General features: G+C 46.3%; 1 protein-coding gene across 5 annotated transcripts in view; it reads left to right on the forward strand.

Moving 5' to 3' along the window:
* Positions 1-25,873, forward strand: part of CBFA2T2 (CBFA2/RUNX1 partner transcriptional co-repressor 2) — a 383,740-nt gene that overhangs the window by 338,001 nt on the left and 19,866 nt on the right. For all 5 annotated transcript variants that reach the window (XM_086932380.1, XM_086932381.1, XM_086932382.1 and 2 more), the window contains exon 10: positions 15,527-15,717. In XM_086932380.1, coding sequence (XP_086788506.1) covers positions 15,527-15,717 — 191 coding nt within the window. The remainder of the gene's footprint in view (positions 1-15,526; positions 15,718-25,873) is intronic.

Consider the following 25,873-nt stretch of genomic DNA (forward strand, 5'->3'; position numbering starts at 1 on the left):
GAAAGTGGCTTTCCTCATAGCAATTACATCGCTACGGAGGGTTAGTGAATTGCAAGCCCTCATAATCCAAGTGCCATTCATCCAAATTCATTCCAACAGGGTGGTGCTCCACACTAACCCTAGGTTTCTGCCCAAGGTTGTGTCTCAGTTCCACATCAACCAAACAATCGAATTACCTGTTTTCTTTCAAAATCCTGAGTCACTGGCGGAGCGGATGCTCCATACCCTTGACGTTAAACGGGCCCTAATGTATTACATTGATAGGACCAAGGATTTTAGAAAAACTAAGCAGCTCTTTGTCGCCTTTGCGCCACACCACAAAGGTAACCCTATTTCTAAGGCTGGTATTGCTAGGTGGAACGTTAAATGTATCCAAATCTGCTATGCAAAAGCAAAACGCACTCTTACCATTCCACCAAGAGCCCACTCCACCAGAAAGTTGGGGGCCTCTATGGCTTTCCTTGGAAACATTCCCTTAGAGGACATATGTAGAGCAGCCACATGGTCTACCACACACACATTTACTAAGCATTACTGTGTAGATGTGCACTCCAAACAGCAGGCAGCTGTAGGGCAGGCTGTTCTCAAGACACTTTTCCAAACTGCTGCAGCTGGCACGGGCGGCCGCCGCTAATGGAGGGACTGCTATGTATTCTATGCACAGATATGAATTCAGCAGCCCACATGCCTCGAACCGAATATGCTACTTACTAGTATGCATCTGTTCTTGGCATGTAGGGCTGCTGACATTCATATCGCCCGCCCTCCTCCCCGGCGCCTGTAGCAGCTGCAGTACTCACATATATACTCATAGCATGGTCATCATTCACTGAGTTTCACTCCATCTTGGCCTCAATGGCTAAAAACAATCTGGGGATGGAGTCAATGCCCATGCGCACTGTAGTCCAGTGGAGGAGCCACCTATCTCGTGATACTTCGAAGACTCTTCCAGGACAACAATGTGCAATCATCCGGACCCAACACTAGGCGGCGATCTATGCACAGATATGAATGTCAGCAGCCCTACATGCCAAGAACAGATGCATACTAGTAAGTATCATATTCGTTACATCAAGGGCCAGTTACCCTTAGATTTTTTAGTAGTTTCTAATGCCTGTAAACAGGCCAGTTCTCAAACGTCAGGAGATGCTCCACCTCCAGACAAAGAGTCTAAGTTGATAGAAGCTTCTGGGAAAAGAGTAGCCTCCCAAACTGCAAATTTCTGGCACATTTCTAGCACCCAAGTCCTTTCAGCCAAACACGATAGGGCGCATTGGGATGAAATGTAGCAATTGCTCCAATTCCTGCCTTATGAGCACAAGCCCAAAGCTCAAGACCTAGTGCAAGAGGCAAAGCACATTTCTAACAATTCCATTAGGTGTGCGTTGGATGCAGCAGACACTGCGGCTAGAGCCGTCAACACCAGCGTGCTACTAAGAAGGCAAGCATGGTTAACAATTTCTGGCTTTAAACCAGAAGTTCAAGCTTCTATTCTTAACAAAAGAATTATCAATGAGAGGGTTTGACTACTATGCAGGAAGGCCACGCCAATATAACAATAAGCAACTTTAATTGCCAGTACTGGCACTTATACCAATTTGAAAAAGAGGGAACAGAATAAAACCACTCCCTCTTAACTACTCTTTCAGTTCGAATTAATCAATTTATTTTTCAAAAATACAAGTCAATTCATTCAAATTCAAAGTCTTACAAAATTCCTAATCACAATACAAACTGTACACAAAATCCCCATAGAACTGATCACACATTTTTGGAACCTAATTAGTGTCCCTTACTCAACAGACTGTTAACAGCATTTTCTCCTTCAGACTCACATGTAGTGTCACATTCATACTTGTTTTCAAACTCATTCACACATTTATGCATACACCCTACTTACATTCACTCAAGACCCACCTTGGGGTGCACACAACTAATCTTTTTTAATACTAAAGTGACTCAATTGTTCAATAATGAAAACCATACACAATATATTTACACATTTCTACAATAGGCCATCCATAATTACAGAAAAATCAAATAATTCTTGAAATGATGACTTGACTTGATTGGCCTAACAAAACCGTGGTCGACGTGTTTCAAATTCCTTTGGGTAAGGAATTCTCCTCAGGACCAAATATCTCTCATCAATCATTCGGCATGTACCCATGGGATTATTCTCATGTTTTATTTGAGACTATTCTGGCGCGAAGCGCCTCGATCGAGATGATTTTCTTTTTGTGGATAATATCCATATGTTGATATTCTGTTGAGATCCAATATTGATCGGATTTCTTTATTAATTAGAACGACCGGATTCCTCTTTTATCTTGGCCGTAGTTCACTCGTACAACCCGTCTTAGTGTGTTGTTTTCCGTAATTCTTAATTTCCTATTCTTAACAAGCCATTTGACAAACAACACCTCTTTGGTCCTGTTGTAGACACAGCCCTAGAAAAGATGAAAAAGGACACAGACATGGTAAAATCTATGGGAGCCCTACAGTCCCACTCTGGCCGGGGCTCCTTTCGGCGCTCCTTCTATCTTGGGGGGGGGTCCATGAATACCTCCTCTCTGCCTCTACACCGTACAAGGGCAATCAGCCCTCTGCTTCCAAGGGTTTTTTCAGAGGGGGCTACAGAGGCAACAATGGCAAAGGTAGAGGTTCCAACACACGCACCTCCCCCTCCAGTATCAAACAGTGACTTGCCTGCACTCCAATCAATTCCTCCCCCCAATCATTTAACATCTGTCGGGGGACGTCTTTCACAATTCCTACCTGTCTGGAAATCCATAACTACAGACAAATGAGTTCTAGAAATTATCCGTTCGGGTTATTGCCTGAAGCGTACCAACAATTCTTCAAACATTCTTCCACGTTCACTCAAAATGTTACCAGACCATTTAAACCTCCTCACACAAGAGGTCAATCTCACCTTTAGAAGGGAGCCATAGAGCCCGTACCATAACAGTATCCGGGGTCGGGCGTATACTCCCTGTTCTTTCCCTTAACCAAAACGGATGGTTCTCAGACCTATTTTAGATCTCATTATTAACACCTTAGCAGCTATGGAACGTCCAGCTCCAGTGCTGAACGTTCCATTGCGCAGGTGAGGTTCGAACGTCTAACGGCCGACGGCAGCACTCCCGAGGTAGTGGTGCCGTCGGCCGTTGGACTAGGCGCAGCACTTATGAGGTTAAACAATCAGACCACTTTCACATAATAATGATGTTTATAAAGCACGCAAATACCAAAATGGTGTCTCGGCGCTGATAACCATGAGCAAACCCTACCTAACACCTCTTACTGGAACAGCCAAGTTTTCAAATTTTTTCTAAAGCTCAGGAGAGAATTCGTCTTCCTGATTTCCGATGGCAACATATTCCACAGCTTTGAAGTGCCATATTGAAAACTCCCCGCTCCCTAATGCATGGTCTGAATTTTCGGCACTGCCAGTAATTTTACATCCGTAGAACTGAGTGGTCTGACTGGCTGGTACCACACAAAGAGCTCCTGAAGAAACAGCGAACCCTTCTGTGTCAAAGCTTCAAAGGCCACACAAAGCGCCTTAAATTTGATCCTTTGCGCCACTGGAAGCCAATGAAGCCTTGAATTTCCTCTGAGATGGATTTGTGTCGGGGAAGACTTAACAGAAGGCGGGCCGCTGAGTTCTGTACCGCCTGAAGTTTCCTCAGGCACTGCTTCTGGGCATTCAGATAGAGCCTGTCGCAATAATCCAGCTTGGACTGTAGGAGGGAAGTGATGACCACCTTCCTACGTTTCCACAGGAATAAAAGGAAGTACCTTCCAGGTTTTTATTATCAGGAAGTAGGAAGCGGACACAATAGCATTGGTTTGTGGAATGAACGTCAGTCTGTTGTCAAACAAAACGCCTAAGTTTCGAGCCTTTGCTGTTGGAGTGGGCGGCACACCCATTTCTGCTGGCCACCAGAGATTACTCCAGGAAGGTTGTAGATTGCCAAAAATCAGTACATGGTGATGCTTCAACAAGTGCTCTCACTGTTATAAAAGGGCGACTTTATGTCTACTCTAGACTTAAAGGCAAGTATTTCCACATTCCAGTACATCCCGCTCATCGCAAATTTCTCAGATTTGTGGTAGCCGGACAGCATTACCAGTTCAAGGTACTCCAATTCGGAGTCACCACTTCCCCCAGAGTCTTTACGAAATGTCTGTCAGTAGTCACTGCTCACCTACGAAGACAACACATTTATGTCTAACCGTACTTGGACGACTAGCTCATCAAAGCCAGTACCTACCCTATGAGTCTCCAACACACTCACATAACAATGCAGTTACTGCACCAACTGGGGTTTACATTCAATGTGTTGAAATCCCATCTTCCACCTTCCCACTCAAAACTATCTAGGAGCCACTTTGGATACTCAAAAAGCTCTGGCTTTTCCCACTGCAGCCAGAATTCGCAATATTCAGGCTCGGATTCTTCAGTTTCAGCCCACTCACTCACTACCAGCTCAAGTGTATATACAGCTGCTGGGAATGATGCCTCTTGCATCATGATTGCTCCCCATGCCAGACTTCACATGCGTCCTCTTCAGGAATGCTTAGCAAGTCAGTGGAACTAATCGTAGGGTCTCTTGACCGATCTAGTGTTGGTAAACGGTCATACTCATTGCTCTCTGAAGTGGTGAAACTCACACAATTTGTCAAAAGGACGGCCCTTCATAGAGCCTTTGCCACAGACCATGCTTACAGCAGAGTCGCCGTTCACTGGTTGAGGAGCGCATCTCCAGAAACTCACAATTCAAGGCTTGTCGAGTCAAAAGCAAAAACCTCTCAACATAAATCATCTAGAGCTGCTAGCAGTGTTTCTAGCGCTCAAAGCCTTTCAAATTTACCTTGTAGGCAAAGCTGTCCTAGTTTGCATCGACAACATGATAGGTATGTATTGTATACAAAAACAAGGGGGGTGACACTCTCTCCACCCGTCACACCTAACTTAATAACATTTGGAAATGGGCCATACACCACAAAATCTGTCTCCTAGCAGTACAACTTCCAGGAGTAAACAATCAGATTTCCGACCTTCTCAGCAGACAGAGGCAGCAAATCAACAAGTGGGAACTTCACCCTCAAGTTCTCTTCCTGTACTTTCAAAGTTGGGGGTTTCCTCAACTAGATCTTTTCGCCACATACGAAAATGCCTAATGGCCAAGCTTCTCCTCCAGGTAACCACACCCGCTCTCTAAAGGCAATGCACTATAGATGAACTGGTCAGGGGTATTTGCATAGGCTTTTTCGCCTCTCGCACTCATTCCATCTGTAGTCCCTGTAGTAATTAATAGTATCCCTTGTGCCCCGGCTTTTAGAACACCATTCCGCATTGAACGGGACCTACGCTGCCACTAATCACAGACTTCATAATCCTGTGGCCAGGTCATCATCACCCCCGCGGCCGATTGCACAGTTAGCCGTATAGATTGCCTTCCATACACAGGCTATACCCTATTAGGTAAGCACCCTTGCCTCTGTGTCTATGCGACTTCTCGGTCCCCACTGCCAGCTCCCTCATTATTACCGCCTTGTTCCACCAGATTAGAACATTGCTACTGGCGATCCCTGTATCACCAAGTTATCATTTCCATCGCATACTGCTTCGCCCCCACGGCTTTTCTACACTTAATTTACGGCTATTCCTCTGTCTCCTACCTCCACTTATTAGCCACACAAGGCGACCTCTTTGCCTTTAACCACGCCTAGACCGCTAGTTGCCAACCCAGTCTTTTCACTAACTTTTGATAGAAGATGCCTCACAAGAAACCAACGCCAAGCAAAAAGGTGATCACGGGTCAGCCGCAATTAGAAGAACCCCACGGAACCCAACCAAAGGTTACCGAGGAGGGAAAATCGTAGAAGATGCCGAAGCCAAGGGTCGAACACAAACCCGCGAAGAAAAGCGATACACAGTTGAAATCGGACATTGACGCTAGTAAAAAGAGGAAATCCCTGGTCTCTTGACGCAAAGAGGGTTCTCGAAGTTGAAAAGAAAAAGACTTGAGTACGAAATGGCGACGCTCCTCCAAAAGGAGGAGTTTGACGCGTCTCTGATGGATTTCCGAATCTCCAAAGCCCCGTTTGCCGAAACAAGAAAACGTCAACGCTGAAGAGGCGGATGACGGCAAGGGAGCAGAAGGTATCTTCGAATCACCCCCAACCCCAGAACCTCGCGACAAAGATCCAGAGGAATACGGGGACTTCCCTGAAGAGGAGGGAAGCTCCGAAAATGTTGAGGATTCCTGGAACGATCTTGACACAGAAAGCCCAGAGGAGGAGGTATGCAGTTATCCTTTGAAAGCATCGCCACCAGACGTCATAGCTTTCTACAATGGCCTAGTTAAAAGAGCAGCAGACCAATTCAGTCACCCTCGAGGAAGTAAAAGGAGACACATGTTTCCTCCTGAAAACCCTAGCCCCTGCCACCAAGGAGACTCAATACCTACCAATGTTACCTGCATTCTGGCTCAAGGCAAAGACGCCTTTGAGGAACCAGCTTCAAGCAAGGGTGTAACACCCAGTGTAGAGAAGAAATACAAGGCCTTCTCAAAGGATCCTAAATATATTCATGGAAACACAGTGCCTGATTAAATTATTGTCATCACAGCCAGAAGGAGAGCTAATGCAGTCTCCAATACCGGCCCTCCACCAGAGAAGGAGAGTAAGAGAATGGACATGGTGGGGAGAAGAATGGAAAAAAGTGGCAACACAGTGGCGCATCGCAAATTCCGATGCCCTACTAAACAGATACAGCCACCAACAGTGGGACGACATAGAGGAGCTTCTTAACAAACTCCCGAGCATGGTCTGTTGTCCAGGAAGGCCAAAACGTGGCAAATACATACCTTAAGTCAGCTCTTGATGCAGCAGACACTGCTAGTAGGCAAATGTGCACAGGCACCATCCTGAAAAGACATGCCTGGCTCAGAATATCAGGGGTCAAACAGGAGGTTCAAACCTCCGTCATCGATAGACCATTCACTAGGGACACACTTGTTGGAAAGGAAGTGGATGAATACCTTCAGCAAATAAAAGGACAACGAGGCTGTAAGGGCGATGGAAGCCCTGCAGCAGAGAGGTCCCTTTAAAAGAGGTGGTTTCAGCAACCGGAAAGCCCACAGGAAGAGGTACATTTGCCCAGAGACAGCAAATGTCACAGCAACCACAGAGTCAAAGCCCTGGGCAACAAACAAGTAAGCAGTCAAGCTACCAATGTTGGCCACAACAACAGAAGCAGCCCTTTCGAGGGGGAAGGCAGAGGTAGAGGCCAAACCTCTAGAGGAAGAGGAAATGGCTCTAACTTACTCACTCACAAAAAAGGACCCACACAAAACACCAGTGGGGGTAAGAATATCCTTTTTCCTCAAACAGTGGCAAAATATCACAACAGACAATTGGATATTACATTTCGTAAAGTACGTGTATTTCATACAGCTGACAAAAACACCACCTGTAAAGCCACCAAGAACAAGAAAATTCCTGAAATCCGAACAGACACAGCTTAATTCAAAGATCAAGGAACTAATCCAAACACATCCAAAAGAAGTAGTACCAAAGCAGGAATGGTTCAAAGAAAACTACTCCCCGTACTTCCTAACACCCAAACAGGACTTGTCTCTAAGGCCAATCCTGGACCTAAGGTTCATAAACATCTTAATACTAAAACAACGCTTCAAGATATGTACTCTTCAAGAAATAGTTCCACAAATTCAAAAGGGAGACTACATGGCAACAATAGACCTCAATGACGCCTATTTACATATCCTATGAACAAAAGACACACAAAGTACTTGCAGTTCCTACACAGAACACATTACCAATTCAAGGTACTTCCCTTCGGGATAAAATCAGCTCCACGTGTCTTCACAAATTGCCAAGCCGCCGTGGCGGCACACGTAAGAAGGGAAGGAATCCACATATATCCCTATCTAGACGATTGGCTCATAAGGGCACACTCAAAGCAAACATGCTACAATCATGTTCAAACAGTTATCTGAACTCCACAGGAACTGGGTTTCTCAATAAACCACAAAAAATCTTCTGCAAAAACAGAAAGGGAAAAACCACCCTGGGAGCAAAATTAAACTCAAGGAGTGCAAGAGCATACCCCACGCAAAACAGAATACACATTATCCATTGAGAAGCAAGCCTCTACCCGAAGGGACAATCTCTGACAGTGAGGAAGGTCATGAAACTGATGGGCATGTTGTCGTCATGCATCCCACTTATCCCTCACGCCCGCCTACACATGCGCCCATTCCAGGAATGGCTTACCAACAGCTGGTCTAAATCCACAGGAAGTTGGGAGGATCTAGTGGTTGTTCCACAAAAGGTGCAAACAGAGATACAATGGTGGGCATCCAACAACATAGCACAGGGGAGACCTTTCAGAACCCAACTCCACAATTGCCAGGGACGCATCCCTCAATGGCTGGGAAACAACCTTCAACCAGCTGAAAGTATGTGGTCAATGGAACAAACAGGATTCCATATAACACATGAACTTCCTGGAGTTGAAAACTGTCTTTTTTGCACTGAAAGCATTCCAGAAGCACATCCACGGGAAGACTATACTAATCCAAACAGACATTACAACAACAATGTTCTATCTGAGCAAATAGGGAGGTACAAAGTCCTTTCCCTTGAGCAAACTTGCGCAGGAAATCTGGCAATGGACAGTTGCTCAAGGAATCAACCTACAAACAGTACATCTACCAGGAGTAGACAACATTACAGCGGACCAGCTGAGCAGACAGAACAACTGCTCCCACGAATGGGAGTTGAAACTGGAAACAGTACAATACCGTTTCAATCGCTGGGGAACACCAGTGATAGACCTGTTTGCAAGAGTGCACCACAAGAAATGGCAGTTCTTTGCCTCGATGTTTCCACACCACCTGTCAAAGGGGAATGAACTTTAACTCAACTGGTCAGAGACATTTGCTTATGCCTTTCCACCAATACTCCTGATGCATAGAGTGTTAGAAAAAGCAAAGCAGCCAGGAACATACATGATTCTTATTGCCCCTCAATGGTCAAGGCAAACATGGTACTCAACCCTGCTAGAACTATCCAAATGGAAAAGGATTTAAATCAAAGCAGAGAAGGACCTGCTAACATTGCAACAAGGCCAAATCTTTCACCCGGAACCAGCAAAGCTGCATCTGGCAGCTCTGCACCTGAGTACATAGAATTTGTCCTCCTCAATCTGCCTATACGAACAATAGAAATTCTAAGGAGGCAAAGAAACAGTCAACAAGAAAATGCTATACAGCAAAATGGAAGCAATTTACCACCTGGTGCACCACTAACAATAAAATCAATTAAATCAGCAGACAAGAGACAGTAATCACGTGCCTAACTTACCTATTGGACAACGAAATCAACTACTCAAGCATAAAAGTGCACCTTGCTGCCATAGTAGCATATACAAGAGGGAAAGCATGCAGAAGCTTCTTCACAAGATGTGTAATTAAAATGTTTTTTAGATGGATCAGTATTATTTGCAAAAAAACAGAACAGATCCGCAAAACGAAACAATTGTTTCTCTCCTACGCACATACCAACACAGGATCACCGGTCACAAAGGCAACAAGTGCAGGATGGATAGTACAAACCATCCAATCATGTTATGCCAATGCTAAAAAAGAACTAACAATGCGACCAACTCCACTAGAAAGAAGGGAGCAACTCTGGCTTTCGTGGCCGATGTACCCATTGACACTATTTGTTTAGCAGCAACATGGCCATCACCACACACTTTTACAAAGAATTGCTGTGTGGACATACAAATGAGTAAGGAAGTTCAAATTGGACAAAGGGGGCTTCAACACCTGTTTGCAAGGTGTTCCTCTCACCACAGCCTCCCAAACACGGGAGAAACCGCTATGTAAGCTAATGCACAGCATGTGAATCCAGAAAAAGATTCACGCTGCAAAACTAAATGGTTACTTACCGGTAAAAGTAGTTTTGCAGCTTGAAGAATTTTCCGGATTCACATGCGACCCACCCGGCCTCAACTACAGGGAAAACAAACAGGTGAGGAAACAAATGATTACATCAGGTATTTAATAACCATCTCAAGGACTATAAAATAGAAATAAGAACAGAAAAAAGAATCAGAAGATGGCCACCATGCACGTGGACCTCCAGGATACAGTCTGACGTCTCGCAGGGAATGTACCTGGCACCAAATTGTGGTCGACAGCGACCAAAACAAAAGACAATTCCATACCCAACCACTAGATGGCGGAATGCACAACATGTGAATCCAGAAAATCCTTCAAGCTGCAAAGCTACTCCTACTAGTAAGTAAATATTTTGCTAGATTACTTTTGATTATTGTACAAATTACTTTATGGACTACTTTTTCTACCCAGTGTGATATGCCTAGATATCACACTGGGACATTTCCTAAAGAAAAGATAAGTAAAGCAGTTTTAATTATTTGCTGTTTTTCAAGTTCTCATACTAAACCAAGTCCACACATCAAGTTTTAAGGGAAAACAGTCAATGTATTCCTATGAAGAAAATGTGGTTATCAGTTAACAGGTAAGTACTTGGTTATTGGATTCGGTATTCTGGGGATAGAACCACGGTTTCCCCCAGGGTCAAGGAGGCATTCAGGAGACTCCCTCAGCTGCACTATGGCGGCTGGGTGCAGAGTGCTGATGCCCAATGTTATCCAATGGGGGATAGGGGGCCTCAGGTTGGTGGCACCTCACGAGTAGGCCACAGGGTTGTGGGAGCAAAGCTCATCGTGTTAGGCTCAGGGCGTAGGGGGATCTGAGTTAGCACCCAAAGTACACCCGCAGCGGTGCAGGGGCGGCTGGGTGCAGGGTGCTGTTTTGGTATCAGGTGCCCTGTTGATTTTAATAAGGGTTCTCCAGTTGCAACAATGACTGCAGGTTTGGGAACAAAGATCTTCTGAAGGTGACGACCGGCAGGAGAGGTAAATTGGGATGCCTGGGGATGCTTGGACACCGTCGGTTGGGCCACACAAGGCCGTGGGGCGTCGGGTGCAGGAGTGTCTTTAGGCGTCAGGTTTTCTTACCAACTCCAGTCGCGGTCAGGGGGATCCTCAGGAAAGAAGCTGCAACCTTTGCTTGGAGTTTTGAGGCAAATCCTAGATCACCAGATCTCAGGTCAGGGTCACCTCTTCGTGGTGTTGGGCCACTTGGGCTGTAGGCATCGAGTGCAGAGTGGAGCAGACTCACAGTTTTGGCTGGAGTCCGAGTCTGTTGGTGAGCAAATCCAGCGCTCACGGGAGACAGTCTTTGGTTTGGAAGGCAGAGCAGGACCTTCGGGTTCTTGAGGCTGCTGGCTGCAGGACACACCGGGATTTTGCTGGAGCAAGTTCGAGGTGCTGATAGTCTGGTAGGGCTGTAGCCAGGTCAGTGGGCGTCGTCCTCTTAGTTCTAGAACGGCTTCTTCTGTCCTTCTTCTTTTCTTGTGGACGGTTCTTGTCTGAGGAGGCAAGGTTCAGGGTTGCACCTAAATACCACATTTAGGGCTGTTACAGGTAAGTAAAGGTTGGGACCAATCGGTCCCTTCCTTGGGGTGGGTACACAGCCTATTATGCTCATGCTGGTTGGCTGGGTCCCCCACATCTGCAAGATGGCGGAGACTGAGAATTGTGCTTCATCTCGCCTCCCTCACTCGAGGGATGGGGTTGGCAAAGGTTGGCACACCTCCCTTCCTCACTTGGTTTTCCTGACGATTCTCCAGCCCAAAGTGGGGGTCAGAACTGGTGGGAGCCAGTTGCTGGAAGCAGCAAAGGACTGGGGTAGCTCACAAAGACAGCAAGCCTTTGAAGCTTCCCGTTTGTGGACCCTGCCCATTCTGGGGGATGAGGCTTGGCACCTCGTACCAGGATGTACATTGTTTCAGACCCCCAAGAGCAGCAGGCTCTTGACCCAGGGATCCAGAAACAAGTCTGGTGGTGGCAGCTGGCGAACAGCCACTCCACCTGGACACTAGTGTTAGGTCATTTTTCAGGGGGCATCTCTAAGTGCAATTTTCATTGAATCTCACACTGGCATCAGTGTGGGTTTAATGTGCTGAGAAGTTTGATTCCAAACTTCTCAGTTTTCAGTAAAGCCATTATGTTACTGTGGAGTTCGTAAAGAATGACTTCCAGCAGCATATTTTCTTAATGGCATTACTGTACTTACAATGTCTAAGAATTGACTTGGACACTGTAGGGGTACCGAGATCCTGCACCTGTACCCTCACGACTAGTATAGTGCACCCAGCTGGAGGAGTGACTGACCAATGCCAGGGCAGGCATGGCACACAGGGATGTATGCCATGTCAACTCTTCACCTTTTTCTGCAACAAAACATGCAGCCTGCAAAGTGTGTGTGTGTGTGTGTGTGTGTGTGTGTGTATGTGTAGGTAGTTGTGTGTGTGTGTGTGTGTGTTTAGGGGGGGTGTGTGTGTGCGTAGGGGTGTGTGTGCAGGTACAGGGCCTCTACGGGTGACACAATAAGTGCTGCAGCCCTTAGAGGCCTTCCCTGGCCACAGTTCCCTTGGTACCTCTGGCCACAGGTCATTCCCTTGTAAATGGTAACAAAGAGTGCCAGTTGGGTTTTGTTTTTAAGGCAGTTTTTAGGGAAGGAACATAGGCCCTGGGCACCTGTTTGGCAGGGACCCAGGGCACACTCAGTTAAAGTCCATCAGCAGTTTAGCAAACAGTGGGGGCAACCATGCAAAAAGGGCACTTTCCTGCAAGTACCAATCTTGCAATATCTTCAAATATAAGAATTTGAGGCAGGACTCCTGAAGGACTCTATCATGGGGGCAGTGCAAATCCTCTCAGTTTGGTGGGAGAGTGGGGTGGGATTAGAGTTTGGAGGGGGCTAGTACAGATCAATGGCAATGGTATAGCTGGTGGTGTTTTCAATAGTCTGTCTCGGTGAGGTAAAATTTTCTCTTGAGTATTGGGAATGGTTTGAGAGTACACTCACCAAGAAGTTAGTTGATCTGCATCACCCCATGCGTGTTCCCGCTCGCTCAGTAGAAAAGGTCTCCTGCAGTATGGAGGGTGACGCTGCGCCACACTGGTGCCACATTGCGGAGGGGGGGATCGAGGTTGTGGGCCATTTTCAATGACACAGTAGTGGTTGTCAGTATTGGGTTGTGTTGCGGTGGAAGACCCAAGAAGCTTCTGGGCCAATTTGAATGCCCCACTGTTGTCAGTCGCTCCCTGTTGCCAGTCCAATTCAAACAGCTAGTAGGCTCCATCTCAGAATCGGCATGTTTCACTCTACCGCTAAAGGTCCTTTCAATTTCTTTACTGTTTATACTGTTCATGGCGCAGTGGCTGGTGTTGATGCTGGGCCATCTCCTGGTATTTCCATCAGCCAGATCCTGGCACTGTGTATCCCTGTGTCTCTTGATCTCAATCTTAGAAACCTGGAGACTCTGCTTGATCTTCCAGGTCTTCTGCTTACTCCATAATGGTGTTGGGGAAGGTGTGTAAGGATGTTGATGGCATCAAGGATGCATTTTGCGCTTCTCTGGGTTGTCTGAGGTTTCTATTGGGCTCTTCATGGTGCCAGTGTATGAGATCCTGAGGTGGACCTTAAATGGGCCCCTAGTCTTTCTTTTGAAGACATTTCCTTTCTTAATGAGCCTTATTAAAGTGAGACTGCAGAATTCCTGGATTTTTTAATACCCATGATGGAGGTTTAATTTCTTAATGGAAATCCCCTACTTTTGTCCATCCTCATTAGAGCCATTGGTGCCTTTTAATGAATCTCTAATGGAACTTATAAAGTGTATTTAGAATGGGCCAACATCTTCTCCAGAGGTCAGTGGTAGAGTCACCGGTGCAATTGCCTAGCTTCTGTGACCCTGATTCTCACTTCTAGTGCTGAGTTTGATAGTTTTGCATGGCGATCCTCATCGGTCACAGTAGTGTTGACAGCCCCTCTCTTCATTTTCATCTGCCCCGTTGGATGTGAAATGGAAGTAAACTATTGGGAAGAAGGTATTCCTGTCAGGTGTCATGGCCCACTTTTCATGTAATGGTATATACCTGTTGTCCTGCAACAGTGGTTCTGCTCCTTACAGATAATGGGAGTGGCTACTGTGCCGAGTTCCTTTGTAAAGGATTTGGCACTCCTAAATAGCTGCTTAGGAGTAACTTTGACATGATGGACCAGAACCATGGGTTCCTTTGCATCTATGAGCCGTATTGATTGAAACCTGTCTGGTGGTAGCAGATGTCTGGAAGCCTGTCAGGAACCACAACAGAGTTGGTCATTTCCAAGGGGCATCTCTAAGATGCCCTCTTTTTGCATTTTTCATAAAATCCAACACTGGCATCTGTGTAGGTTTAATGTGCTGGGACATTTGATACCAAACTTCCCAGACTTTCGTAAAGGCATCTTGGAGCTGTGTAGTTTGTGTCTCCAAACTCCCAGCCCATGTACTCAAAATGTCTTCACTGCACTTACAATGTCTGAATGGCACAGACACTTCAGGGGCATATTGCTCATGCAACTATGTCCTCACCTGTGGTATGGTGCACCCTGCCTTTAGGGCTGTAAGGCCTGCTAAGTGGGTGACTTACCCTTGCCACAGGCAATGTATGTGGGCATGGCATACAGGGATATGTGCCACGTAGACTCTTCAGTTTTGTCTGCACCAAAACACGCAGCCTGCAATGACAGTGTGTGGGTGTTAAGGTGAGGAGTCTCTGAGGGTGGCACAATTCATACTGCACTCCTCAGAGGCCCTTCTGATCACAAGGCCCTTGGTACAATGGGTACCTTTTACAAGGGACTTACAGGTGGCCCAAACGTGTGCTAATTGTGGGTAACATAGGTACATTTTTGGGAAAGAACACACAGGTTCTGGGGCCTGGTTAGCAGCATCCCAGCACTCACTCAAGTTGGCATCAGGTATCTGAAAAAAAGTTAGGGGTTAACCATGCAGTAAGGGGCATTTTTCTACATGTGGTATTATAAATCCTGTGTAAAATAAATTCCTACTGTTGTGCAGATTTCCATGGTATAAGAATATTGTATTTTTACATAACCTCAGATTTAATTTACTGCTTAGTTGAATTTATCCCAATATGCAAGAAAAACATATAGCTGATGAGCTGAATCACCTTGTTGGTGCAGTGAGCCATCGGCCCAGTGCTCCAGAAAACAGAACAACTTCCCATATTTCAGTAAAGCACAAATTGCTCACTTTGTACCGTGCTACAGTTAAGCATATACTGCAACAAATCTCTCTTTGGACGTACTCTTAATTTGGCACTCATTGTGCTATTTTTCACGCTTCGTGAGATTAATGTGTTTTCAGACACTAGATGGTAGGATAATGCAGAAGCCAGCACATGGGTCTTGCAGTGAGACACAGCGCCTGCAGGCGTGCACAATGGCAGGTAATGGAGGCAGAATTAATGCACATAAATTGAGAGCTGTCTTTTGAAAAACGTGATTAAAAATGTATCTTGTTCTGTCTTTTTTTGCAGAGGAAGCTGTTAATGATGTAAAGCGCCAGGCATTGTCCGAGGTGCAGAGGGCTGTGGGGGAGGCAGAGCAGAAGGCATTTGAAATGATCGCCTCTGAAAGGGCTAGGATGGAGCAGACCATTGCAGATGCAAAGCGGCAGGCCACTGACAATGCCTTCATAATCATAAACGAGCAGGAGGAGTCTACGGAGGTAGGTGTCATTAGATGCCCATGCCTTTAGATGATTGCTAATTTGTTGAGCCATTGGCTTTAGCAACAGAACATCACTACTTAAGCAAAACCTCTCTCCATCTCGTCCCTGATTCTCACTCTCTTCCTTGTTTACCTTATTCTTTGAGACTATACCAAAGAATCCCAATGCTGAGAATTATGAAGAGTTGGAAGACAAAGGGTCTTTAGGAGAGCACCTCATAAAGCCACACATTTAATTTAATCAGTTCAGCAGCTCAAGTCAGTAGTAAGGAGCACTTGCACTGTCCATCAGCTGATGCTGTGCCAGAGCACGCTCTTGTTCACCTGATGTATTATGGTTCATTTTTACAGACGTTCTCTTCGCTCTTTTGGGTCTGGTGCAGTGCCGATTGGCCAATGTATAATTTTTTTTTCTTATTTTGCCTAGCAGTGCTTTGATTCTGAGTGGACTGTTCCCATGAGAAGCAGGGTCAAGGCTTTTATGCATATGGCGATGGTCCAAACTGAGGTGGCATGGTGGGCGAAACACTATAGATTGGGATGCGGCTGAGCAATTGCCGGTGGCTGAGATTAATTCAAGTATTCCATCCATCACTTTGTTTATGTATTTGACGCCCCAAGTGCACTATGCATGCCCAGATATGGGCCCCGGGCTCACTGTGCCACGGGAACCAAGCTATTGAGCCCTAACTTGTGCAAAATGTGTCCTAGATTGCTTGTGTTCCGGTTCAGGGGTGGCTGGCCTGGCTTTGTCCAAACTGAGGTGGCATGGTGGTCGAAAAGAGATGGATTGGGATGTGTGTGAGTGAATGCCAGTGACTGAGATAAATTCAAGCATTCCATCCCTCACATTTTTGTTGTTTTTGTATTTTGAGTGCAGCAGGTGTGCCAAATGAGTGTTCATTGTGGTTACCCCTTTCAAAATTGGAGACGTGCCTTACTCAGGCCCCTAGGTGTCTTCTATTCTAAAGTCCAGACAAATGCTTGATTCATATGTCTCTGGAGGAAGCTTTGTCGTTAATGTAGTTTATAATGAAGAACATGGCAACATTAAATGCTAGCAGATTCTAAGCACAACTTCACATCAGTCTAAAGTAGCACTGCCATACGGTATGCTCAAGTGAACAGACAAGAGTTGGAGGTTGCACATTATGTCATGTCCCTGCGAGTTAAAGGGTCTCACACTTCACAAAGTCATCTATGTTGTTTGCTCAGCTTTGCCCTTCTGTCTTCACTGTGCAGTGCCCTCTCGAAACACTCAGAGCACTGCCTGATTGAGGCTACCATACATCCTCTACCTTGATATTGAACCAATAGCTCTTCACCAGCTTGATCACTTGGACCCAGAGAAAAAGCTAAAGGTAATGGCAGACTTCCCAGCAGCAATCTCTGTATTGATGGCGGGAACCCTAAACAAGGTCAAATCCAATACACCCATTCCAGCACCATCTACCATTTACATCATACTTAACATGTACTCTGCAATGTTCAGCACAAGCTAATCAATCCTTTTCCCTAGTCCCTCTCCTTTGAGCACTATAAATCGTAGGTCCTCCAAAAGGACCATGCTGGTGCAGGTGCATTGCCCTTTAACAACTTTGAAAGCTAAGCATTAGAAGCCTGATTATTAGTGCCTCTTCCTATTACCCGATTCCATACCTTTATCACTTAGCTAGGTCCTACCTGCTTGTCTTTTCTCTACTTGCAGAGATCAAGGATAAATGGTTCCCTCTGCAAGTTTTTTGTACCAGATTTCTTAACAATTATATTTTTTTCGATAAACCACTTTATTGAGTTTTCGCATGGTAATCAAACACTCAAATGACACATGATAGTACATAGCAAAACCAAAGAGGATGATGGACGGAGCGTTGACAATACAAGCCCTCACCCCCAGTCAACTGAACTGGGTTTAATCCATCACCGTTCTTTAGCTCACTCCTCCACCCCAGTTCAGACAATTGGTTTTTCTACATGATAGTACATGTCAGAGAAAGCACATGGCAAATGTCCAGCAAAGAAGATGGAGGCAAGCATTACCATCAGGTGTAGAGCTATTCCAACTGGCCCAACCATCTTCCCCATTTACATTTGTGCTTCGAAGGGCCTCTCCTTTTATGTACACCAGTCCACATTGCACGACCGCTGGGTTACTGTAGGGGAGTAGGAGCTTTCGCCTGGGCTGCAATGTCACGCGTTGCCACCCTTGTAGCTGTTCTCAACAGTGCCCGATCAGCCCTTGAACCCCCAAGTACCTCCAGAACCCTTAGCAACAGCATCAAGGCAAATGTTGCACCTCCCGTCCCATCACATCCTATATTTCTCGCACCACAGTATACTAGTATTTCTGAATCAACGGGCACAAACATACCATATGATAGAAGACGGCACAAGCTCACAAATAGCGGGGACATGTAGGGGTGAGGAGATGGCTGGCTTAATGAAGTCTGGTGGGGGTGAGGTAGGCAATGTGAAGATAGTATGTCTGAATCAGGTGCAGTCTGGATGAAATTGTTATAAAAAGAGGGGACTTCATTGCGTCTCGCCAGCTGTCGTCTTCAAGGGGACCCAACCACCCCTACCAATGAGTCCTAAGATGATCCAGTGTACCAGCGGCTTTAATGATGACGGTGCGATAGATCTGGGAGATACCGCCCCTGCATAGGGCCCCCATGAAGAGTTTGACCTCTAAAGGACTGAATTCGGGTGGAGAGCCATTGCATGACGTGGGCATAGAGAGTTGAAGTAGCTGCAGGTATTTATGGAATTGTGTGAGGGCATAGGTGTCCTGTAGCTCTTGGAAGGAGTGCATGTGGGTCCCAGTCCACACGTCATTAATTTGCGTTATACCAATAAGGTCCCATTTCCTAAACCCTTCCAATGTCGACACTTCATGCAACCATGTACTGTGCCATTAAGGCATTTGAAGCATGATTTTATTGTCCCATTTGGTGTTTCAGAGCCCTCCAAGGGAGAAAACCCACCCTAGACATCATTGGTCTGATGATCTGGACCGTGGAGCAGTAAAGCAAAGCCATTATCTGTGGAAACCCCAGGATTGTCAATTCCAGCTGGTAGGCATGTCAGACCATCCCCTGGTAAGCCAATTGTTGATCACCAATAGCTGAGCAGCTTGAGGTAAAGGTTGGTCATCCCCAGACCCCCCTCGTATGGGGCGTGCTGGCTATAGCCAATCGAGGTCTAGACTTATGCCAGAGGAACGAGGACGCAATGTGTCCATCTCTTGGAACCATCGTTGAGACAAATGGATTGAGAGATTCTGGAATACATAAAGGAACCTTGATACCAGCATAATTTTATAAAGAACTATCCTACCCATCACGTTCAACAGAAGGGATTGCCCCCTACTCAGGTCTTGCTTAGCTTTCTGTGTTAAGGGTACAAGATTAAGGGACCAAGTTGGTTCGGGGTGAAGCGCTACCCAAATTCCTAAATATTTGAAACTAAGGCGATGCACTGGGATATCAGTCTGCCAGGCTACGCAGTCCCGGGCCGGATCCAAGGGCACTAGGACCGACTTGCCGGGTTAACGTAGAGACCCGAGGCTTCCTCAAAGAGCTGGAGAATTTGGAGACCGTGGGGTCTGCTTGTTGCATGGTCTGCTAGGAAGAGCAGGACATCGTCTGTGTAAAGCGCAATACGATCTTCATGTCCTTCCTCCCTCTGCCACTCTAGCATCTTGGCGTCACAGCGGAGGAGGAGGGCCAGCAGCTCAATTGCCAATGCAAAAAGGAGGGGGGACAGGGGGTAACCCTGTTAAGTCCTCCTTCTGATAGGAATTGCAATGGAAACCCCGTTGTTTATCTGGACCTGTGCAGTAGGGTTGGAGTACCGTGCACTGGCGAATCCACAGAAGCGATCTCCGAAGCCAGCTCTCTGCAACAATTGCTCCAGGTATGCCCAGTCCACTGTGTCAAACGCCTTCTCACTGTCAATAAGAAGTAAAGCTAACTGAGAGGAAAGCAAGTGACGGTGGGCCAGAGCAATGTGGAGGCATCAAAGACAGTGGCTCGTGCTTCTGGCAAGCATAAAGCTGTACTGGTCTGGGTGTGTATAAGAATGCAGAGGACCCTTTTGAGGAGGGCAGCTAGAAGTGTGGCAAATATTTTAACCTCCCTGTTAATAAGGGAGATCGGGCGATCGTCTAAGCAGGATGTGAAAAGGGGGTTGTGTCTTTAGAATTACCACAATAGTGGCAGTATCCAGTTCGGGCGGAAAGGTCCCATTCGTTGACACTTCACTGTAGAGCGCCAAGCCGGGCCTTAGGCTTTCCCGAAACTTGGTGTAGTATTTGGTCAGGGCCAGAGGTTGTCCTGGAGGCCAATGCCGGAACCGCCTCACCCACTTCCTAAGGCGAGAGCGACTGTTATAGCAGCTGTATCTCTGAAGGAGACAGTCAAGGGAGGGGTACTTTGTGTAAGTAATAGGGGACAGATTCCCTTCCAGTTTGGAGGCTGCCATATATAAACTTCTATAGTAGTCTGCAAATGTTTGGGCGATACTGCGGAGGGTCAGGTGGATTTGTCTCTGTTAGTCTATAACTTCAGGTATCAGCCTGCAGGCGGAAGGCAAGCCAGTACAATAGCTTGCAGTTATTTACCCCCGTCTGTACTCTCTGGCCGTCGAGGCACACCATATTTGGTTCGCCTCTTCAAGCGATTGGAGGCAAATCTCCTCACGCACCGGCTGATTGCTGGATTGTCTCTTCCACAGGGTCAGCAGCCAGGTGTTTTTCCAACTGAAGGGCCCGGGCTACCGAGCGAGCTAATGGTTGAGAATGATTCCGTTCCATTTCCCTAATTTGGCTCATGGCGTAGCCCCTAATGGGAGTCCCTAATTGAGGCATGTGAGCTGCAGATCACATGCTTTGCATATTCCTGTCATCTAGTGTTGGGTCTGGATGTTTGTAAGTTGTTTTTCTTCGAAGAAGTCTTCCCAATCATGAGGTAAGGTGACTCCTCCTTTCAGTGATAGTGCGCTTGGGCATCAACACCATTGTTGGATTGGTTTTTTTTCGCCATCCGCTTTGGACATTTATTTCTGCACTCCAGTTTGAAACCATTCTTCGGGTTCTCCTCAGTGCGCATTCCACTCTACCCGCGTCGGTATTGTTTTGAACGTGTATCCCACTCCTCCGTGTATCGTATCAGTCGAGAAAAACCTCTACTTCGATCCTAAAACTTTGAGAAGGTCGTCCGGCCTGACCGCGTCGGTCCACCTCGCGGTCAATGGAACAGACACAATTCAAATTCTGTCTTCTGTGCCATGCGAAGTATCCACGCACCAATTCTCACAAAGTGTGCAACTTGTGCTGGTCCCCGGAGCACAATAAACAGGACTGCGATGCAGGACGATCGTTTCGATTGCAGAAAACGCTCTGGCACGACGTCACAAAATGCAGAGTCAAAACGTCGAATGCACGCCGGACATCTTCGGTAAAGGATCCGAGCACGAATTCGAGGCACAAGGGGCCAAGGAAGAATAAGAAGAACTTCCATCTATTCCGGAAACGGACTCTGAGATGGAAGAAGACTTACCACATGGCCAACGTCCCGTGATTACCGAACACCCGTGCCCCAAAATACAAATCAGCCCAAACAAAAGGCTTGGTTCCACCCTCACATTCGGGCCACGGTTGGCACCAAGAAGACGTTTCTGATGCCCTGGCTCAGCACCGAAATATGTTGCAAGCTTTCCTGCTCTTGATCGAGTCGGCCAAAGTCAGGCACTGAGCCGAAACCTTCAGGCTCGAAGTCGAAAACCGATTCTGAACCGAAATCCTTGACACCGAAACCGAAGCCTTCTTCTGAACCAAAACCTTCGGCGTTGACCAGTCATTCCATCCCAGCATCCATGGTGCCGAAAACTAAAAATATTCCTCCAAAGTAACAGGATCCAATTTTAATGTCCCAATACCCAAATCGGACCCAAAACAAAAGGAACTTTATATAAATCCAGATGCAAGACATGTCCTTACTAAACCGCCTCAGAAGCGCAAGCCTGAGTCAGAGGACACACTTTATCATATTCCTTTAAAGAGGAAGAATGTAGATACTAACCCCTCTACTCCTCCTCTTTCACCAAGTTCCCCTGCACCACCTTTCCCAACATTAGAGCATCTACTCATTAAACCAACAAACTCTCCACCACCACCACCTGATGGTGACGATGATGGAGAAAGGGGGGGCAAACGTTTACCAATAGATCCCTGAAAGGATTACAGCACTGATTCACTCATGGATAATGACCCAGATGTTTACCCTGCAAAGCGTCCCCCCTACTACAGATACTGTGGGATATCTAGAATTACTTGCTAGAGCTGCAAAATATCATGGAGTAGAGTTACACAAGGAATCTCTAGAGGAATATTTCTTATTTGAAACGCTCAGTAAAACACAGAGGGCTAGCCAGAGTCTTCCTATGCGCAAAGGTATGATGAGACATGCTAATGATATTTTTAAAGACCATGTGTGCGCTCGTATTCTCACCCCCCGGAATAGACAAAAAAAACAAAGCCTGCTCCATCTGATCCAGCTTGTATTAAAGGGCAGTTACCACTAGACTCTTTGGTTGTCTTTAATGCCCGTACACATGCCAATTCACAAACTACAGGGGATGCTCCCCCTCCAGACAAAGAGTCAAAACTGTTAGACGCCTCTGGTAAAAGCATAGCTGCCCAAACAGCAAATCATTGGCACATTGCCAACACCCAGGCTCTACTAGCCAGCTATGATAGATGTCAGTTGTCACCCACTTGGAACCACGCTGCAGGAGCGACGATAAACCCAACCCTCTAATCCGCACAGACTGCAGTCCGTAATATATATACCACAACAACCTACAGTCTGAGCCCGGGGAGAGGGAAGGGTAAAAAAAAAAAAGAAACAAGGGGAAGAAGAAGGCTTCAATGGACCCAATACGTCTCCAGCTCCCTTTATTCTCGAGGGGAAGATAGGATTAATCTCCCACCCTGCAGAAGAGAGACAAAATAAAGGACAATAATGGGATGAAATGGAGCAATTGCTCCAATATCTTCCAGATGAGCACAAAGCAGAAGCTCATGATTTAGTGCAGGAAGGGAAGATCATCTCCAATTCATCAATTAGATGTGCTTTAGATGCAGTTGCCTCCGCAGCTAGAAAGATCAACACTAGTATGTTATTAAGGAGGCATGCAAGGTTGAGGATTTTGGGTTTAAAATCTTGAAGTCAAACAGTCTATTTTAAATACTTCATTTAACAAGGAGCATCTCTTCAGGCTCTAAGTGGATAAGTCATTGGAAAAAATGAAAAAAGATAACGTAAGTGGCCTAGTCTATGGGAGCTCTACAGTCTCCTTCTAATTGTGGCTCCTTTCGTAGATCCTTCTAGTGTGGAGGGTCAAAAACCATGTCCTCAGATAAAACAACTGCCTCGTACAAAGGCAACAATCAATCTTCCTCTACAAGAGGCTTTTTTAGAGGGGGATACAGAGATAACAACGGCAAAGGTAGGGGTAATGGCTCCACATCACATAATCCCCCTCCCCTCCCCTATGAAATTAAATTAAAAATGCACTTGTTAAGCACATGGCTGCCCAAGGGCTTCCCAGCTCTGGTAACGGCAAGCAGTGGAGGATCAACCGGGTTAAAGGAAGAGCAAGATGGTTAGGCCCCTTGCGTAGATGGAGAGGTAGAGAATTCCAGAGCCTAGCAGCATTATAGGAGAACAAACGGGCCCCGCTTCTACATTTGCTAATCCTAGGAACTGCAGCGAGATATAAGGAGTCAGAACAAAGGCGTCTGTTTAAGCGGTAGGGTCGAACAATAGAATGATTAATAAGAGGGGCCAATTCCGGCTAACGTCTTAGAGTTACACATAGCCTTAAAGTGACTCTCTCCACAATGGGGAGCCAATGGAGGGAGTTCAGCGCAGGTTTAGCTGATTGACGTTTTGGAATAGCCAGAAGGATTCTGGTAGCCCAGTTCTGTACCGTCTGGAGTTTTGAGAAAGTTGCGCATGGAGTACCTAACAAGCAGTGACTTGCCTGCACTTCCCCCTGTCGGTGGACATCTTCCACAATTCCTTCCCCAATTCCTTCCCATTTGGCAATCTGTTACCACAGACAAATGTCTGTTAGGAATTTTCCAACATGGTTATTGTCTGGAGCTTATCAACAATCCTCAAAACATTCCACCAGGATCTCACAAAAATGTCACCAGAACATTTACACCTACTCAAACAGGAAGTCCAGTCTCTCTTGTTAAAAGGCGCCATAGAGCCTTTACCGTTACAATATCAATGATCAGGCATGTACTCCCTGTATTTTCTAGTTCCCAAAAAGGACGGCCCCTTGAGACCTATTCCGGACCTTGGACAACTAAATCACTACATACTGTCAGAGCATTTCCACATGGTGACACTTCAACAAGTGCTCCCAGTTCTACATCTGGGCGACTTTGTCTACTCTAGACTTAAAGGACGCATATTTCCACATTCCAATTCATCCCTCTCATCGCAAATACCTCAGATTCATGATGGTGGGTCATTATTACCAATTCAAAGTACTACCGTTTGGAGTCACCACTGCTCCCTGGGTATTTACCAAATGCCTTGCAATAGTCGCAGCCCATCTGAGAAGACCACACATCCACATCTTCCCATCACTGGACGACTGGCTCATCAAAGTCAGCTCTTACCAAATGTGTCTCCAACACATTCAAGCCACTAGTCACTTACTACACCAACTAGGGTTTACAGTGAATGCGTTGAAGTTTCATCTACAGCCTTCCAACACACAAACCTATCTGGGAGCCACAATAGGCGCTCAAACCGCTCTAGCCTCTCCCAGTACAGCTAGAATTCTCGGTATTCAGTTCTGTCTCAATCATTTTCAGCCCAACCAATCATTACCAGCAACTGCTAGGGATGATAAAATCTTGCATCGTAATTGTTCCCCACGCAATACTTCACATGCTTCCCCTTCAAGAATGATTAGCAAGTCAGTGGAACCAGTTGCAGGGCCAGTTGACCGATCTAGTGTTGGTAGATGGCCGCACCCATCCCTCTCTGCATTGGTGGAACCCACAAAATGTATCCAAACAGCGGCCCTTTCTCGACCCTATTCCACAGACAGTGCTCCCAGCAGATGCATCGCCCACTGTTTGGGGTGCTTACCTACAAAATTACACAATCCAAGAGTTATGGAGTCTACAGTACAAGAGTCTCCATATAAATCACTTCGAGCTACTAGCAGTGTTTCTAGCGCTCAGAGCTTTTCGATACCACCTCTTGGGCAAAGCTGTCCTAGTCCGCACACACAACATGACAGCTATGTACTATATACAGAAACAGGGCGGGACACACTCTCCAACTGTCACACCTAGCACAGACCATTTGGAAATGGGATATACACCAGAAGATTTATCTCCTGGCAGAACATCTTCCAGGAGTAAACAATTAGATTGCAGACCTTATCAGGAGACCGAGACAGCAAACCACGAGTGGGAACTTCATCCCCAGATTCTCCTCCCCTGCTTACAGGAGTCGGGATCTCCTCACATAGATCTGTTCATCCCAGCTTAAAATGCAAAAGGCCAAAGCTTTGCCTCCTGGTTCCCACACCCGCTCTCCAAAGGCAATGTCCTATAGATGAACTGGTCAGGGATCATTTCCTACTCTTGTCCGCCTCTCCCACTCATTCCGTTAGTAGTTCGGAAGCTCAGACAAACATCCCTCAAACGGATTCTCATAGGTCCCACATAGGTACGTCAACCTTGGTTTACCACCCTGCAGGAGCTCTCAGTAGTTCCACTCCAAAAGCTGCATCTCAACTCTAGTCTCCCCACTCCGAGCCATGGAGAACTCAAGCACCCAAATCCCAAATAACTCAACCTAGTGATTTGGCACATTAACCCCTTCGACGCTCATGACGAGCTCAGCTTGTCATGAGGTACACCTCTTGTACACTCATGACGAGCTGAGCTCGTCATGAATAATGGGATTTACACATTCTTCAGCGCAGGAGGGGAAACCCATAAGCGTTGATGGTGTTAAGTCATAGGGTTTGGTTATTTACAATTGCTACCAGACTGAATGAATATCCTAAAAGAGGCTAGAAACCCTACAATAGGGCATGTTACGCAGCAAAATGGA

Source organism: Lissotriton vulgaris, chromosome 7 (assembly GCF_964263255.1).
Source record: "Lissotriton vulgaris chromosome 7, aLisVul1.2, whole genome shotgun sequence".
NCBI lineage: Eukaryota > Metazoa > Chordata > Amphibia > Caudata > Salamandridae > Lissotriton > Lissotriton vulgaris.